The 16,531-nt window shown below is 39.0% G+C and overlaps 1 protein-coding gene across 1 annotated transcript; it reads left to right on the top strand.

Annotated features, from left to right (window-relative positions):
* The first annotated feature begins 283 nt into the window (after window positions 1-283).
* On the top strand, window positions 284-13,732 carry LOC146467953 (sulfide:quinone oxidoreductase, mitochondrial-like). Its single transcript, XM_085125241.1, has 9 exons — window positions 284-528; window positions 4,024-4,194; window positions 4,599-4,652; window positions 5,542-5,736; window positions 6,649-6,867; window positions 8,261-8,512; window positions 9,235-9,345; window positions 11,210-11,277; window positions 12,598-13,732. The coding sequence occupies exons 1-9, from the start codon at window positions 340-342 to the stop codon at window positions 12,656-12,658; spliced, it is 1,320 nt and encodes a 439-aa protein (XP_084981367.1). The 5' UTR covers window positions 284-339; the 3' UTR covers window positions 12,659-13,732.
* Window positions 13,733-16,531: the final 2,799 nt, after the last annotated feature.

Raw genomic sequence — 16,531 nt, 5'->3', positions numbered from 1 at the left:
ACCTGTCCTTTTACTGCTGGGTAGGGGGTGGCTATGCAAAGAAAAAGACGCCATCTTTTGAGGTTGACGAAGGGGTGGGGTGCAGGCATGCAGGGACCACCATCTGTTTTGTGATTGGGTCGGCCCTGTTAGAGTATAGTAGTTTTTACCACTTTTCAGGCGATCGTTTCCTCTCTCTCCCCTCGCCTCCCCCCTCCTCCGTTTTTACGCTCTCGTCCCAATTTCCGCGCGGTCAAAAGAGGAAACAAAACCCAGGCCGTACATTGTTATTGATCTGTATTGATCAAGCATAAAAACCTCTTGCGTAAACTGATTCGTGCTTTTAGCAAAAAGAAGAAGATGTTGGCAGTGAGATATTCCAGTGGACTCTACAAATTCGGTGCTAGGGCTTTCAGCACCTCGCTTCCAGGGCAAGCCAAACAAAATTTTCAATTCCTCGTAGTTGGCGCTGGGTCTGGGGGTCTGTCAATTTCGTCCACACTCTGTCGAAAATTTCCACATGCCACTGCCATCATTGAACCATCAGAGGTAAGCTTGGAGTTTGCTCCATTGTAATTTTGCTATTGCTCTCTTCAATTCTGGCTGAAAGTAAGGAGACAAAGAAGAGGCGTCAGTATAATACGCCTATACTAGCTAAAATGTTCGATTGAACTGTGTTGTACCTCTGGGTTTCGATTCTGTTTATCGCGAAATTAAAGATCTATCTATCCCGTATTCGTGTTGATCATGAGGAAGTCTATTCCACAGTGATATATTTGATATTGTCTATCTCAATCTTCTTCTTCCTCTAAAAGATTTTGTTTCCCTTGATTTTTCAAGATAGTCTACGTGTACTAGCTGTATAGAAACTGCGACATAAACATATAATTTGTGTGAGGCTTGCCTACGTGCTTGACCTTTTTTTCTCTTTTTGCGCGCGTGTGATTTGACATGCTTGCGGTATTAATCAATAAAAATCAATTATTGATTGCTATTCAATATAATCAGCACTCTCTGATGATAATTAATTAATAAAACTTAATTCCGCTGGCCACAACTTTTTAATCAGTATCAATTGTTTAATATGATTTTTAAATATAATCGATAACCTAATATGCAATAATAATACCCTTAGTTTGAATTTGTAAGCCCAAACGACAAAAATAGTGTACAGTAATCAATCACGAAAATTCAAATTGCATTAGCTTAAATTTATTAATATTATTTTATGGTATTTTGTATCAGTCAGTTCCAACAGTGCCCATCTCCCCCCCCCCCCCCCCACCCCATCCAATGGCCCACCACAGAAATAAGGACATTTTGAAAACTAACTGGCAAATGCCCCATGCCATGGCCGGGACAAACTTTGTTCAAATGCCCTGGGGTGGTGGTTAAAGCATGTTTTATTTTCTTCGTTTCTCGTCTAATTTTCAAGAAAATCTAAGCTAACTCAGGCCAAATGTAGTCCTAGTTAGGCCTAATTTCTTGTAGTATTGTAAAAATAGGTCATTTTGTAACTCTGATATCCCATTTATGTCCTATCTAGACATATTCAACAAAGAAACTTACTGTGTTTGCCGATGAATTGGTTATTGGTTAGTAAAAGAAGCGACAATGTTGTAAGGTGAATAAAGTGAGATGGTCAAATGCCCTGGGGTAATTGGGTGGAAGGCTAATGCCTGACCCCTGGGATGGACAGAGTGGGAAAATGCCCCTCTATTGCCTAGGGGGGGGGGAGGGGGGAAGATGGGCACAGCTGGAATTAGTGGCCAATGCCTGCTAAACATCTTGCAGCCACTGTATGTTTTGTGCACTCAGTAAAATGGTTTTGCGGTTAAGGTTACTTATGGGGAAGAAAGCTCGAATTTTTCTCAAATAATTTTTTTTGAATAATTGTTAAAACAAGAAAGGGATGCAAAGTTTCGTCAAAACAGCCGTTAGAAATCTTAAAAAGAACGCGAGCTATCTGAAAAACAAAGTTTTGTAGGAAAAGCGGTGAGCGAGCGAAGGTGTCATAATCCAATTTATGCGGGACTGTGTTGAGATATTACGCGGCAAAATTTACCCGCGATCTTGAATTACCGGCAAATTTGCATATTTTTGTCTACATTGTGTTCTTCGCATGTCACGGCGTTGTATGTAAAATTTTCCTGTGAATTTACAGCGTTCCTTTTTGGATTCAAGCATTGCGTAAAAGGTTGTTATGAAGAAAGCGAAACTAGCAAAGTCACCTTGGGTGACAGTTAGGAAAAGACCCGGCCCAAAGAAGGTCGAAAAATCATTTGACGAAACCAAAAAACTTCAGCTGTCGGAGAGCGACAAGGGTTCTTGGTACAACCAGCCAGATTTTCTATAACTGCCTCGGCATTAGAGAAATTCAAGGACGAGAAATCGGATAGTGGAGAGTCGAACATCAGTTCGGGGTCCGAAATCGAAGATGCCGGCGACAATCCACTGAGCCACTTTCGCCGTTGTTGACCGGCTAAAAATAAGCAGCGAACCTCAGCACGCAGCCTCGCGTACATGATTGCGGTGAGAAGTGCGTGTCTCGTGTCAACTCCGCTGGGGCTGCCAGTTTCATGTTCTGCGTCTATCTGCCGTTTTCTTCTTTGTTTTGGTTTAGCCGGTGGCTTTCTCGCAGACTTAACTTTTCCCATAACGAAATCGCTTGATAACATAATATTACACTAACACTAAATGCTTACAGAACTCTCCAGGGAATGCTTCTTTGTGTTTGATTGGTCGGCGGCGTTAGCACGTTGACAAGTATTTTAACGAGGTGCGAAAACTCGGAAAATGTTTGGAGGCCGAAAACACGGCTTTTGTTTTTGCGCGAATTCCCCATCTTCAAATGAATTAATAGGGTATGTAGATTTGCCAGATTTCAATGAAATTTGGCCAAAATGGTCATCAGATATTAATGCATCAAAGTGTGTCAGGCTTTTACGAAATTCAAAATATTTTTCCCGTGACGTGTTAACATCTGACGGGACTACAAAAATATTCCATTGTCCATCATTAGGATGGGTTTTCTCACAAACCAATAGGAATAAAGAAAAAGCCTGACACACTTTGTTAGCCTATTATCTCCTGATTGATATTGGGCAGTCTGTTTGGTTTTGCGCCTTTACGTGAGAGTGGGTCATTCAGTTAAGTACACGTCGCTAGTATTGAGTTTGCAGGCCTCTGAGCGCTTATGTATCAAACAAAATAAAAAAACCATTGATATTTTCGCAAACTTCAATTTATCAGCTTTACAGTGATATATAGTTTTCCGTGGTTTTATTGAAAGCAGTGCGCGTACGCTAGATTTCCCTGAAGGCACTCGCGAAACATGGAAGTAACCTTAATTGAAGGGCTGCACAGAATAAGGCCCTAAGTGACTTTTGATGCAAGGTCAAATTCTCCTTTTGTCTCACAAGCAAATATAAGGCAATTATGAAGGAGAATCTAGCAATTTATCAGAAGTAACTTACGGCTTTTTCCCAGGCACAAGTTGCATGACTTAATTAAGCTCTTATTAGTGGTACAGTCTTTCTTTCATCCAAATTTCGATTTTCCACCCTTCTCCACTTTATGAGTGTTAAAATGATGTCTATCTCTAAAACTGAGCGCTTAGGGGTCTTAAAGTGCGCAATACAATAAAAATAGGTATAGTGTAACCTTTAAAGCACCTATGCGGTTCTACATCTGTAAGTGCCTGTGGATCAACAAAGGCACATACATTGTTGCTAATACACGAAAGTGGCATCCGATATAAATAACAGTGGTGGATCTAGACAAAGGGTCTGGGGAGCCTCCCCCCCCTCCCCCCACCCCCTCCATTTTTTAGACTGAGCTATTTCACTGTCGTCAGAACAAGAATTAAGCAAGTCAAGTGTTCAAGAGTGGGCCTCCCACTTCAAACCTGAAGGTCTGGATCTACCACTGAATAATTAATTTGTTACCTCAGGAACTAATACTGGTGGGAGCTACCTGTCAAAAGTGCACTTTTGGTGTTTACTTAAGACCTTATCAATATACATGTATGTCTCTTGTTATCAGAGTCATTATTATCAGCCCCTTTGGACTTTAGTTGGAGGCGGCATTGAACGTCTGGAGGAATCCATGCGACCAACTGGCAGCCTTATCCCAAATGGCTGCACTTGGCTTAAAACTAAAGCTGCGGAATTCAAGCCTGACAAAAACATTGTCGTTACAGCTGATGGAGATGAGGTTACTGAATGTTTTTGCTTTCTATTTGCTAGTAAATTATACAATGTCATGCCATAATCTATAGAAGGAATATTTTTGTAATTTTTTTATTGTATTTTTTGTATTCTTATTGATTCACTATCTCTCTTATAAGTCAGTAATAGTATCAATAATGTAAGATGCCAAGTGCTGTTTATTATGAGACTGCATAATAAACAGCACTTGGCATCTTATATTATTGCACAATGTGGGTGGAGTGGTCTAGTGGCATTAAATGGTCTGAGCTTGTCTGTGTCTTAAACATAGCTGTGCAGCTAATTTGTTTTAGGCTTGATTACCTGCTTCTGCTTGGGAAATGAACCCGAAAGAAAGCTGGACTGAGTGTGAGTGGCAGAAATCGAGCCTTACTTTTTTTTCCATTTCAGATCAGCTACGAGTTTCTTATCGTTGCTGTTGGCCTTCAACTAAGATTTGACAAGGTAGAATTATTTTGAACTGATGTTAAAACATGATAGCTTTTTAGTGGTGAGCCAGGTATAAATTCTCTGAACTGTATCAAATCATTACTATTTCAGAAAACCAGCTTTAGTCCATACTCTTATTGTTATACTTGTCTAGCTGTTATGGCGAAACTGTTCCTACTACTGCTGGTACATACGTTTTATGTTAGTATAAGTATTTTTCAAAATTTTCATTATTACCCACTTTTGTTTGTATGAGCACCTGGTCTCTAATACTGAGGTACTGACTCTCTTGATCTCTTGATGCTCAGCTTTCAAAATGAAGTGAAAAATTACAGCATGACATAACACCCCATGGCCAGACACTAAAGGCACTGTTACACTGTCTAGGCAATTTTTCTTGCAGCTTGTCTCACAATTTTGTTGCACCGTTGGACACAAGTTGCACGAATCATGGCTTTGTGTAATATATGCCCTGAAATGAGCATGTCTCGCAATTTTTTTGTTGCCGCAATCGTTGCAAGAAGTAGAAGTCGATTCTACTTCTCACAACGGTGACTGATGCTATGCTCTAGCTGTTTGGGTTACCTGTGACTCATGTAAGACTTTATCTTCTGACATTAATTAATCACTGATCAATAAGCTCGATCCTGATAGATCATTGGTGTTATACTGTAGCTGCTGGTTGAAAAAAAAATTTCTGCAGCTGTTATTTAAAAGAAAAATATTTGTTAATTTGTTCAAAATTTATTGCAAATTTTATACCATGCTAGTGTTCAGCCTCTTACATGTAACACTTTATTATTAAATTTGTAGCATACCAGTTAGCATCCTATATATAATTAAAAATATCCTTTAAACAGAGAACCGGTTGTACATGCTTATTCATGTTCATATTATTTTATAGGTTGTTGGTCTTGAGAGAGCCTTTGGGACACCTGGTGTGGGCTGTAATTACTCTCACACGACAGTGAACGACACATGGAAGGCCATTCAGAACTTTCAAGGAGGAAATGCAATTTTTACTTTGCCTAATACACCTATAAAGTGTTTGGGTGCCCCACAAAAAATCATGTACTTGGCTGAGGCTTATTTCAGAGAGGTTAGATTAATTATGAATTCATTCAAATTTTATCAGATGTGATAACATAGAAAATTAATTATTTTGTAAGTTGATGCTGCTTGAAGCACAAGGAGACAAGCAAACATATTGGTCACAGTGCAGATATCTGGACCTTGAACCAGCCACACCATGAGTGTGACTGCTGCCAGTACACCAGCTGACCAAGTTACTCATAGCATTCTAAATTCAGGATTCATACAGAGTCTGGAGTGCTTAAAATAGTGTGGAAATCTGCAGACTATAGTTTTCCAGGTCTGGACAAAGTATGGAAAATAAAGGTGAAGTCCGGAAAATGGAAAAAAGGGAGGTCAGAGTTTTTTCAAGCTTGCAACAAGTGCTTAATTGCCAAGTCAAATCTCTGTCAGCCGGTCAAATTTCATTTGAATTCTGTCTTAGCCAAAAAGTGCAGTAGCAGAATCTTAGAACTCTCTGTACCCTATACCCTCTGACATTACTATAACCCTTGTTATTGACTTTTTGATGTATCACCTTGAGCCTGGAAAAAGAAAATTATAGTGATCTGAAAAAAGTATGGAAAAAGTCTTGAATTTTGCATGCAAGAATGTGTTTGAGCCAAGTAAATTTAGATATAAACATCTTGTTTCCAAGTCTAGATACACATAAAAGTTTCGCTGAAGATGTGATAGGTATACTGTAACACCGCGTAACCAGTGAGTGGGATTGGTCGTTCAATCGACTGCACTTACACCTAAGTTTTTTTTTTTTTTGTAGTTAAAATCAACAAGGGTTAGCATCAGATGTTGATCTACTATGCCTAAACATTTAAAATGTTTTTAATAATATCTTATTACAAGGAAAAGGAAGCAAAGTGGATTAAAATAATCATTGCCATTTACGTCAACATTACAATATTCCTTTTCTTTTGTTCAGAATAATGTTCGTGACAAAGCAAAGGTCATGTTTAACACATCTCTCGACAAAATATTTGGTGTGAAGAAATATGCAGATTCCTTGACGCAAATTGTGAAGAAAAGAGATATAGAACTGAACTTCAAAAGGAACTTAATTGAAATCAGACCTGAAACAAAGGAGGCCATCTTTGAGATCCTGGGTGACTCGACGACTGAGAAAAAGTTGGAAACTTACGAGGTTAGTTGTGTTGATAATTGAGTTTTCTAACACCTTTTAGGGATGCATGCTTGTACAGTACTTTAGTTAATAATTATGCTGTACATAGGGATCATAAAAATAATAAAAAATTAATGAACAATTTGAATGCAGCTAAATGTAATTTAGGCTAACTTAGACTTGAGCCAATGCAGGTCAGTGGTGTTTGGTGGTCATGCAAGTGTTTTGCATTCTAGCTGTGTGAGGACGTGCAGTTGCCTTGAGTGTGGAATCTGCTTGTAACACGCTTTTTGCTCCTTCAGACCCTTCCACCACCCTGCTGTTGGTCATGGTAATTATGTGGGTTGGTACAATGTTAGTATCTCCACTGATTCTATCAGTGTGATTGTGCTTTAGTGGTTGCCGCCATCAGTGTTGCCATGGATACCTGTGTGCTCTGCTCATTGCTTGTCGCTTGCCTGGCACCACCTTCTCTAATAGGCACCTTCCCCAAGTGCATGAATTGGCGACGAATTTAATTAAATAAGTGCAAACTTAAGTGACTTTGGATTGTTTTCATGTTTGACGTTTTGTGTTAATTAAGTTATTGGTTACTGATAAATATTTTATGTTCACTTGGTAATGAATGATATTGTAGGGAAGTTTTTTGGCGTCCCTCAATGGACAAATTAGGTTTAAACACTGAATCAAATTGTGAAAAAACTGAGAGGGATTTTTATATTGCCTGCCTCAAAATGTCCCTTATGTCACTTACAATAGGGTTTTTTCCACATCCCCTTTCAATATAATTATTTACATGGATCTGTGAATTTAAGTTGAGTTGATGTGTTGCTGAGTTGTTGTCGGGTTTACATTGATTACAATGTATGTTCCAGTGTAGGCAACATGCATTTGGGTGTAGTCATGCAAGGTTAAGTTCATTTAATTTCCCACGAGGGGAACTTGATTTCTCAGTCAGTAGGGTGTATCTACTATGAATATCTATTGGACATCAAGAAGAGAAAAAATTATTGATTTAATTTTCCTGGGTAGGCATGGTTTCTTTTGAATGGCCCAACAGTAGCTGCAATGAAAAATTGGCTGAGGGTTAAAATTTACTTGTAAGTTGGTAAAAATAATTTTTATTATTACTGTCTTCATTCCACAAAGCATTTGATTTCATTTGATAACAAAGCAGTCTTTCAGTTTTGGAAGTCTTGAGTATTAGTGTTAAGGTAACTAATTGAACTGCTTTCAAATCTTTTCAACTGTGACAAAAATGTGAATCTTAGCTGGCAAATCATGTGTGCACATAATGTTCAAAGAAATCATGAAGTAAACATGCATTTGTTTGTTAAGATACATTTGAAGTTGTTCACTGACTATAGTACAGGTGTGTTCGATTAAAAATAACTTGGTTCGGATCTTGTTGCAGTATGACATGATTCATGTGACGCCTCCCATGGGACCACCAGATTGTCTCTTGGGAAGTCCCATCTCTGACAGCAATGGTTTTGTTGATGTTGACAAGATCACCATGCGACACAAAAAGTATCCTAACATTTTTGCCATTGGTGACTGTGCCAATTCACCTAATGGCAAAACTGCCGCAGCTGTAGCTGGACAGACTGGTGTAATCAAGGCAAACCTGTTTGCCCTGCTTGATGGGCGAGCCATGCCAGCCCAGGTAAAACCTCTCTTATTTTGCAATTAGTGTACAGTTTTACAGCTTATATGAAAATCTCCACCAGATCAGTACTGGAGAGGACCCAACTTATGGTTGCAACAGAGGCTACAGGAAAAATGTATGGATAAATGTAATCACCTTTGCTTAGTGAGCTTTGCAACAATTGAATGGCTCTGGGCATTACAGATCTATATAAAATTTGAATTTTAGTTGACTTTTTGTTTTAGATATCTCATTTGCTAGATTTATTTGTAGGCGCAGGTGGCCTTCAACTCATTCAGGAAATGTTGCCTTGATGTTTTCTCCACTGCTTTGCGCACCATTCGGGATAAAACTAGAAAACTTGTCAGTATTATCTCAATCATGAAAGAATGAAAAAATCATTTCCTGAAGGAAATGAAGGCCTCGTGCGAAATGTCTGACAAACCTGAGCCAAAAAAGGAGGTTGATTATGGCTGGAGCACTTAAACGAACGCTGCGATTCTGGAGTGATTTGAAAGAGCATATTACAGTGATGAGAAGACAATCAGCTAAATGAATCCACACCAGAAATACTGGAAGTTTTTTTTATTGGACAGTACCTCTCATAATACTTGCCTGTTAACACTTTGATTTGTACTTGCATTTCATGTCAATTTTAAGTCAGTAATTTTGTAAATTGTGACATTCTTTGCTATTACTTTAATTTAATAAGAAGTTGTGTCATTTTTATTGCACTTCAGTACGATGGCTACACCTCATGTCCGCTTGTCACTGGTTTTAACAAGCTAATCTTGGCTGAATTTGACTACAATGGCAACCCCTTGGAAACGTTTCCTTTTGACCAAGGAAAGGTCAGTATGAATAGCCATGAAATGGATAGTCACACGGGGTATAATGTTTATTAATCTTGGAATGAATTAAAATTGAAGTGCTAGTAAGGACGTTGTATCCTTTTCCTACTGTGCATACCGGAATGGTGCGAGAACCTCTAATTTCTTAAAGCACTAATGACTTGGCTCTATGATCAAACTTTTTTTCCCGTTTTCGCTTAAGCTTTGGAAAGAAGAAGTGATAAATACTTACCACGCCAAATGTTAAATCGAAATTCCAGCTCGAAGACCAGTTATTTCCAACGTGAAGTTCAGCTTCGCTTTGCCGCCATTACTCGATTCAAAAAATGGCCGAGGACCACATAGAGAGCTGGATCTAGTTGCACCGAGAGGAATATGACGTCATATACTCAAAACAAAATGGCCGATCTCGCTTCTTTTATCTCGGTGGTTCAAGGGCCATATTTACAGCGCAGATGTGTTTGTAAACATCCTGAAGAAAATTCCTGGTGATTGTTCGAACATTTATGGTTTCGAACTATGCTCAAAAGGGACAATTTCTTTAAACATATGTTTCGTATATTCATGTTCACAAATCTTCTTGTTCGGCACATCGCAACGAAGCACCGAAGACATCCTCTTGACGAGTTCGAGGGAAACTCAAACGCAAGAACAACCTTATGATGCTACTAATTCACAGTTATTTTTGACCGTTTTATGACTAGTCGGGAAAAGAAGATCTTAGCAAGGGCTATTGAAACCCAACAAGAAAATTGGGGCTAACCACGTATTTCATTCAGAGATAACTGAGCTTCGATTCGAAAAAAAAAGGCCTTCCTTTGTAATGTATTTAACCCTTTTTGGAATTATTGTTGCTTAATTATATCTGAAAAATGCGCGGTTATCCCCAATTTTCTTTTGGGATTCAAATAGCCGATGTTAAGATCTGCTTTCCCCGCATAGTCATAAGCCGTGCGAATATACCTCGGTATTATCGAGTATTATTAAAAACTGCATCATTGTATAATGCAATTCCGGGAATTTGATTGGCTTAGCAGCCATGGTATATGAGCCATTGTACCATGCCTGAGGAATAGCGGCCATTAAAGTGTCTTCTGGTGGTTTTCCGAAAGCGAAATCAGCAAGATCTAGCAATATTTCTTTATTGTTTTTAATCAAACAATTATTCCACTTGCACTTGTTGGATATGATATGATTATAGCCAACTCGGCGCTACGCGCCTCGTTGGCTATCTATCATCTAATATCCAACGCGCGCTCGTGGAATAATTGTTAATTAGCCTATTAAAGACCGGCACCGTCCTCAAGAATATCCTTATTCTGGGGCTCGGCTTGCGTCGATTTTTACAGAGATGTTCACATTAACTGGAAGTCATGAAATTTAAAGCTCTCCTGTGTGGGTTTTGAGATTCACCATGAAAAATAGGGACCGTCAGGTTTTATACAAGGCCCCACTGTTGTTGAAAGGACAGATAACTTTATCCAGTGGATAAGTCCCTATCCTGCGGATAAAATGTACTCCAACCAATGCTTTTTACAAGTATCCTATACTTAAATTAGACATACGCTCTACTTTATACACAAATTATAGGGCTATAGGGAAATTCTTGCACACATTTATTTGCCGCATAGCGACCTATCCAGTGGATAAAATTATCCGCTCTTCAGTTGAACAACTGGGGCGAGAAAGTTGGTCAGTTACAAGAGCCAGTATAAGCGCGGTTTTGTTTAATTGAACAATTTCTTTGGTTTGGAAACTATTTTGGAGTTTTGAAGTCTATGAAATCAGTTACTTTGTCAGCTGTGTTGTGCTTGTTAATTCTGCATGCTAATGTATCAATATTTGTTTTTCTTTTTGTTATCAGGAGCGTTACACAATGTATTACATGAAAAAAGATATTCTTCCAGAAGTTTACTGGAATGGATTGGTCAGGTAGGTTGTCAGAAAAATAGTTAAAAATGGCGGGAAGTGTTTTAGCAAAATGAAATGACAAAGTGATATGCTTCAACATTATTTGTAACATTTATTTGATGTAACTGCTGTTCAACGAATGACGTACTATGTATTATGCTATGTTCAATGTTGTAATTTGGCCGTTCAATATGCGGAACACCGTTGAACAGGCTCGATTCGGTTAACCCTGAAATTCTACCTCAAACCTTCAAATTTATGCCCCACTATATTTCAAGATCAGCTTTTGAACAAAGGGAAAAGTTTTACCACAGGTTAGCAATTAGTGGGTAGGCGAACTTTTCTTCCGATTAAGCGGGAAAACTGATTGCCATAGGTTTATTCACTAGCGACAGAGTCGGGGTCGGAATCGTAATCAGAGTCGTAAGAGCGCTAACGACATAATATGGACCTTCCGATCATAGTACCAGTACGACTTTCAAATTTCAAATCAGTCATATACCCAGAACTCTCGCTCCTTCCCGTTGTTTACCAGCAGATAAGGAGACCCAAGAAACAAGATTGGTGTGACAAGCGGTTATGTAAACCACGCAAACTAGATCTGAAAAGTCGTACTCGTACTCAAACTCATACTCGTAGTCAAATCTGAAAGTCCTTAGTGAAAGCCAAACAACAGTCATAACTGAGCTCAACGGAATCGGAGTCGCAACAATCCGGAGAAGGTTTGCATTTTCTTGCAATTGCCTCCATGATTCCGTCCCTATATGATATATGCTCGTTCTTAGCCACTTTGATTGGTTTGTTCTTTCACTTCTGCTTGCTACTCTGACAATCTGGTTTGCGTTACATGGTAGGCAACTTTACAGAATCATAAATTCAATTCAATTCAATTCAATTTTATTCACACTTATTACAACGAAATACAATATATTTTATAGGAAGAAAAAAAAAATTAAACTTGCATAAGCATAATTAATCGAAAAAAAAAAATTGATGTTTGATTTTCCCTTGATCAAAACGCTCTACTGACGCTTCTGATTTCGACTCCAACTCCGTCGCTGGTGAAAACCAGGCTTTTAACAGTTGTGTGCTGAGTGACCTGGCCTTGGATTGTAAGCGAGGCTGGGGGTGACCTTGTTTTGATACAAACCTCACTGCTTTTCATATGTAGATCATGCTGTTCTTATGCTAACTAGTTTGCATTTGCATATGAAAAGCAATGAGGTTTGTATCAATACAAGGTCACCTCCAGCCTCGCTTCCACTCCAAGGCGAGGTCACTAAGCACACATTTGTAAAATGGGCTATTGATAATTCGTCTTTGTTTCTAAATCTGTTTCAGGGGCCTCTGGCCAGGAGTGACACCGCTGAGAAGGACCCTTCATTTAGGACTCAAGAATTAGTCCCCTACTAGTTACTAGGGGTGCTTACCATTTACGCAAACAACCCGTCCCAGATGGAAATTTTCGGCAAAAGTACGAAATGATTTAGCTTGTCTTAACAGAAGATGGATAACATGCAAAATGTATGAACATCAGCTGTAAATCCCAAAAGGAGTAACAAAAATGCATCACTTTGACAAGAAGCCCATAATTTCAGAAGTACTCCAAATCGAATGATGCGTACCATTTGATTTTCCAACTGGAATTTCCGGGTTTTCCATGTAAATGGTAAGCACCCTAGACCTCATGTCGTCAAGCCTCTTTTTCCAGAAAGAAAAAAAAAATCCTCGAGCAGCCAGGAGTCCGTGTGCTGCTGGCTTAATAATAGAGAGATTTAGACTTACGTTTACGGCAAATGGCAGAAGTGACCAAGTGACCATGTTTATCATTCGTTTGCCGGCCGCTCGCTGTTCTCAGTTTCCGAGTAACATTCAGTAATTTTGCGTTGGCATGAAAGGCCAGAATGATTTTACACTATTCTCATCTGTGTACTCATTTTTTCAAGAACACATAAACGCGAATGTCACATTTGCCGTAAACGCCATTGTATGTCTCTCTAATAATGTGGGGAACACAAGAAAGACGTCCACGCTTTTCACAATTTCGCTAACTAAAGATTTATTCTTTAAAATTGCAGTAGCACACCCAAATCAACTCACAATTCCTCGCAACACAAAAAACCCACGAAAAGTAAAACTTGTTGTTGTCTGGGGCGTATTGAAATAAATAATTCGCATGGGCTAAAAAGCTTAATCAATTCATACAATCAAGCCACACCCTCAGATGCTCTCTCTCATTAGAATAATCAATCAACGATCATGCTAAAGGAAGTAAAAACCTTTGTACAGTTTCCGACACATTCCCCCATGTGGTTTCTACAAGAAGGGATATGCAAAAGTAAACTGATGTTGCTTTATTACAATTACAAAAGCTAACTGTAACCCTGAAGCTTAGTGTTCGTTAAAAGTTCTGTACCACCACACAAGGTGATCTGAGATTTCTGCTAAACAAATTTACATGGGTGTAAATTCGGTATCTACATGTCTTCTTCCTGCATAGCATGCTAAAACCGCAAAGCTACAAAAACCGCGAAGTCTCGTCTTGGTAGGAAAGGCCGTTACTTAAGGTGTAGGTTTGAGGTCTCCTGCGTCTGTTTCGGGTTGTCGCACGATAGCTCCAACGGGTGAAGATGTTGCACAGGTCTCTCAGGGAAAGATTTTCCTGTGCGTAGTTTTGCTGCATGCACGACTCCATGACGATCCTCGAACACAGATCCACTATCACCCCCAGTGGCCACTTTATACGATTGTTTTCATTTCCATGCACAATGACCACATCAACGACTTTCAGAGTTCTTTGCTTGCCATCTCCGTTATAATAATAATAATAATAATAAAAATAATGATGATGATGATGATGATGATGAGGAGGAGGAGGAGGAGGAGGAGGAGGAGGAGGAGGATGATGATGATGATGATGATGATGATGATGATGATGATGATGATGATGATAATAATAATAATAATAATAATAAAGACTTTATTAACAGCATTTCCACAGAGTGGCTCTTCATCCGTTAATATCTAACTAAAATTAATTACAACTAAGACAAACTTAAGAAAAACGGTGTTAAAATGAATAACAAAATATGGGTTCCAAACGCTAAATGAAAATCAATCACAGTCTGGACCTGGCTTTATCTTGTGGCAATTTCTTCGTCTCCTTAAAAAATAAAATTGGATACATGCCGTTTCTTAAAGAAAGGGGAAGGTTATTAAATAAATTAGCAGCTTCATCTTGAAACGTATTGGAGATCATTGATCTTTGGAGCTGTATACCCTTGCTTGAGCGTAAGTTTCGATTACTTTCGTAAGTCTCTAGTCTCAAATAATTTGGCCAGTCTGAGCTCTATAGACTCTGGTGTGTACTTTTAAGAATATGCCATTCGCGCTGTTCAGTCACCGGTAACCAATTCAAGTTCAGGATATCAAGCGTTGTTGCATATTTACCATTGACAAAGCTTGCAGCTGCCTTTTGTTCTCTATGAAGACGTGCTGTTAAATATTCCGGTAGCGAGTGATAAAGAATGTCATTATAGTATAATTTCGATAGAACCAGTGCTTGGGCAAGGTTCTTCCTAATATGAAAAGGCAGCAGATTTTTGACCTTCCGAAGCATTGCTATTGTGGCGTAGCAAGAGGTACAAATGTACTTAACATTGTCTTCCCATTTCAGATGTTGATTAATGTACGTTCCCAAGAGTTTAGCACTAGGAACACGTACAATGTTCTCGTTATTTACTGCGATCTTCATATTTAAGTCTTCCAAGGCACGAGCAGATGACAATTGTTTTGTAGACAAGACCATCATTTTGATTTTTGATGGATTATTACTAAATTTGCATTTCTAGACCACTCCTTAAGATTACATAAGTTTTTGTTTAAGTCACGTTTACAACTTTCGAGGTTTGATGGCTTGCAGTGCACATACAATGTTGTATCATCTGCGTATTGGTGACATTGCATGTTAATGTGGGCATGAAGATCTGCGACGTAAAGGTTGAATATTGGAGGTCCCATAATCGATCCTTGTGGCACTCCAAAGTTAACTCTACTGCGGTCAGATGTCTTATCGTCTATTTGGACAAAATGCCGCCTGTCAGTTAAGTATTCGATGGTCCAGTTAAGAAAAGATTTTGAAATCCCAAGATAATCGAGCTTCTTCAGGACAGTTTTATATTTGATGGTGTCAAATGCTTTTGAAAAGTCGTCAAGGACCATAAGTGTAATCTCTCCCCTTTTCATGGCTTTGATGATGTCGTCTTTTATCCTTAAAAGTACACTGGTTGTCGAGTGGCCTTTCCTAAAGCCTGATATGTTATCTTTAAGCAAGTTATGTGAATCAATAAAAGGCAAAACCTGTTGATGGACAAGTCTTTCGAATACTTTCGATAGCACTGGCAGAATGGATATGGGCCTCATGTCTGATTCACTTGCAATACTTTCATTTTTTGGTATCGGTCACGGTTATTCTGGCAATCTTCCATGCTTCTGGGAAAGATGAGATCTCTATAAAGGCATTGATAATATGTGTAAGCGGGCCAGCGATGATATCTGTCACTGGTTTGATGAATTTGATTTAAATCTGATCAGGGACGGTAGATGTATCATTCCGAATCCTATTTATCTCTCTAGCTACTTCACTTGGTGTAACCAGCCGCAGCTTGAAGGCTTCCTCTTCCAGTACCGATTGATGCAAATTGTTAATGAAACTGAATAGATCATCTCTAGGATCGACATTGGTAGATCCGAGAGTGCGCTGAGCGGTGTTTGTAAAGTATCTGTTAAGGCTGTTCACATCAAGTCTCAGGGGCTGTAATGAAGGGTGAAGGATTCGGTGTATTATTCGCCAAACCTCTTTAGGTTTAGAAGATGATAAGGCTTTATTAATGAAGTGTTGTTTTGCAGCTTTGATCTTTTCTTTTAGGAGGCAACGCACCTTGCGGAATGCTTCCCATACCTGTGGAGTATTAATTTCATGGGCTTTGTGACGTAGCATGTTCCTTTCAGTCTGGAGGCTTCTTACATCATCATGATGTAGCCATGGCGCAGGTGGACGGGTGATCTTCATGCGTTTTAATGGCGCGTGATTTTCACTGCATTCAATGACAAGTGTGTTGAACATGTCCAGCTTGTCGTTAGGATCATCGACACCATAGATAATACTGAGAGGGAGCTGTTCAAAGTCCTGTATGTATTTTTCTACCTCAAAGTGGCGTTCACTCCGTAAGATCTTGAAACGTGGAACAAATCTATCCGTACGAATATTAATGCA

The sequence above is a fragment of the Pavona decussata genome, unplaced genomic scaffold (genome assembly GCF_977016875.1).
Source record: "Pavona decussata unplaced genomic scaffold, jaPavDecu1.1 SCAFFOLD_134, whole genome shotgun sequence".
NCBI classification, from domain to species: domain Eukaryota; kingdom Metazoa; phylum Cnidaria; class Anthozoa; order Scleractinia; family Agariciidae; genus Pavona; species Pavona decussata.
The sequence above is the reverse complement of the archived record's forward strand: the minus strand, read 5'-3'. Positions and strand labels throughout refer to the sequence as shown.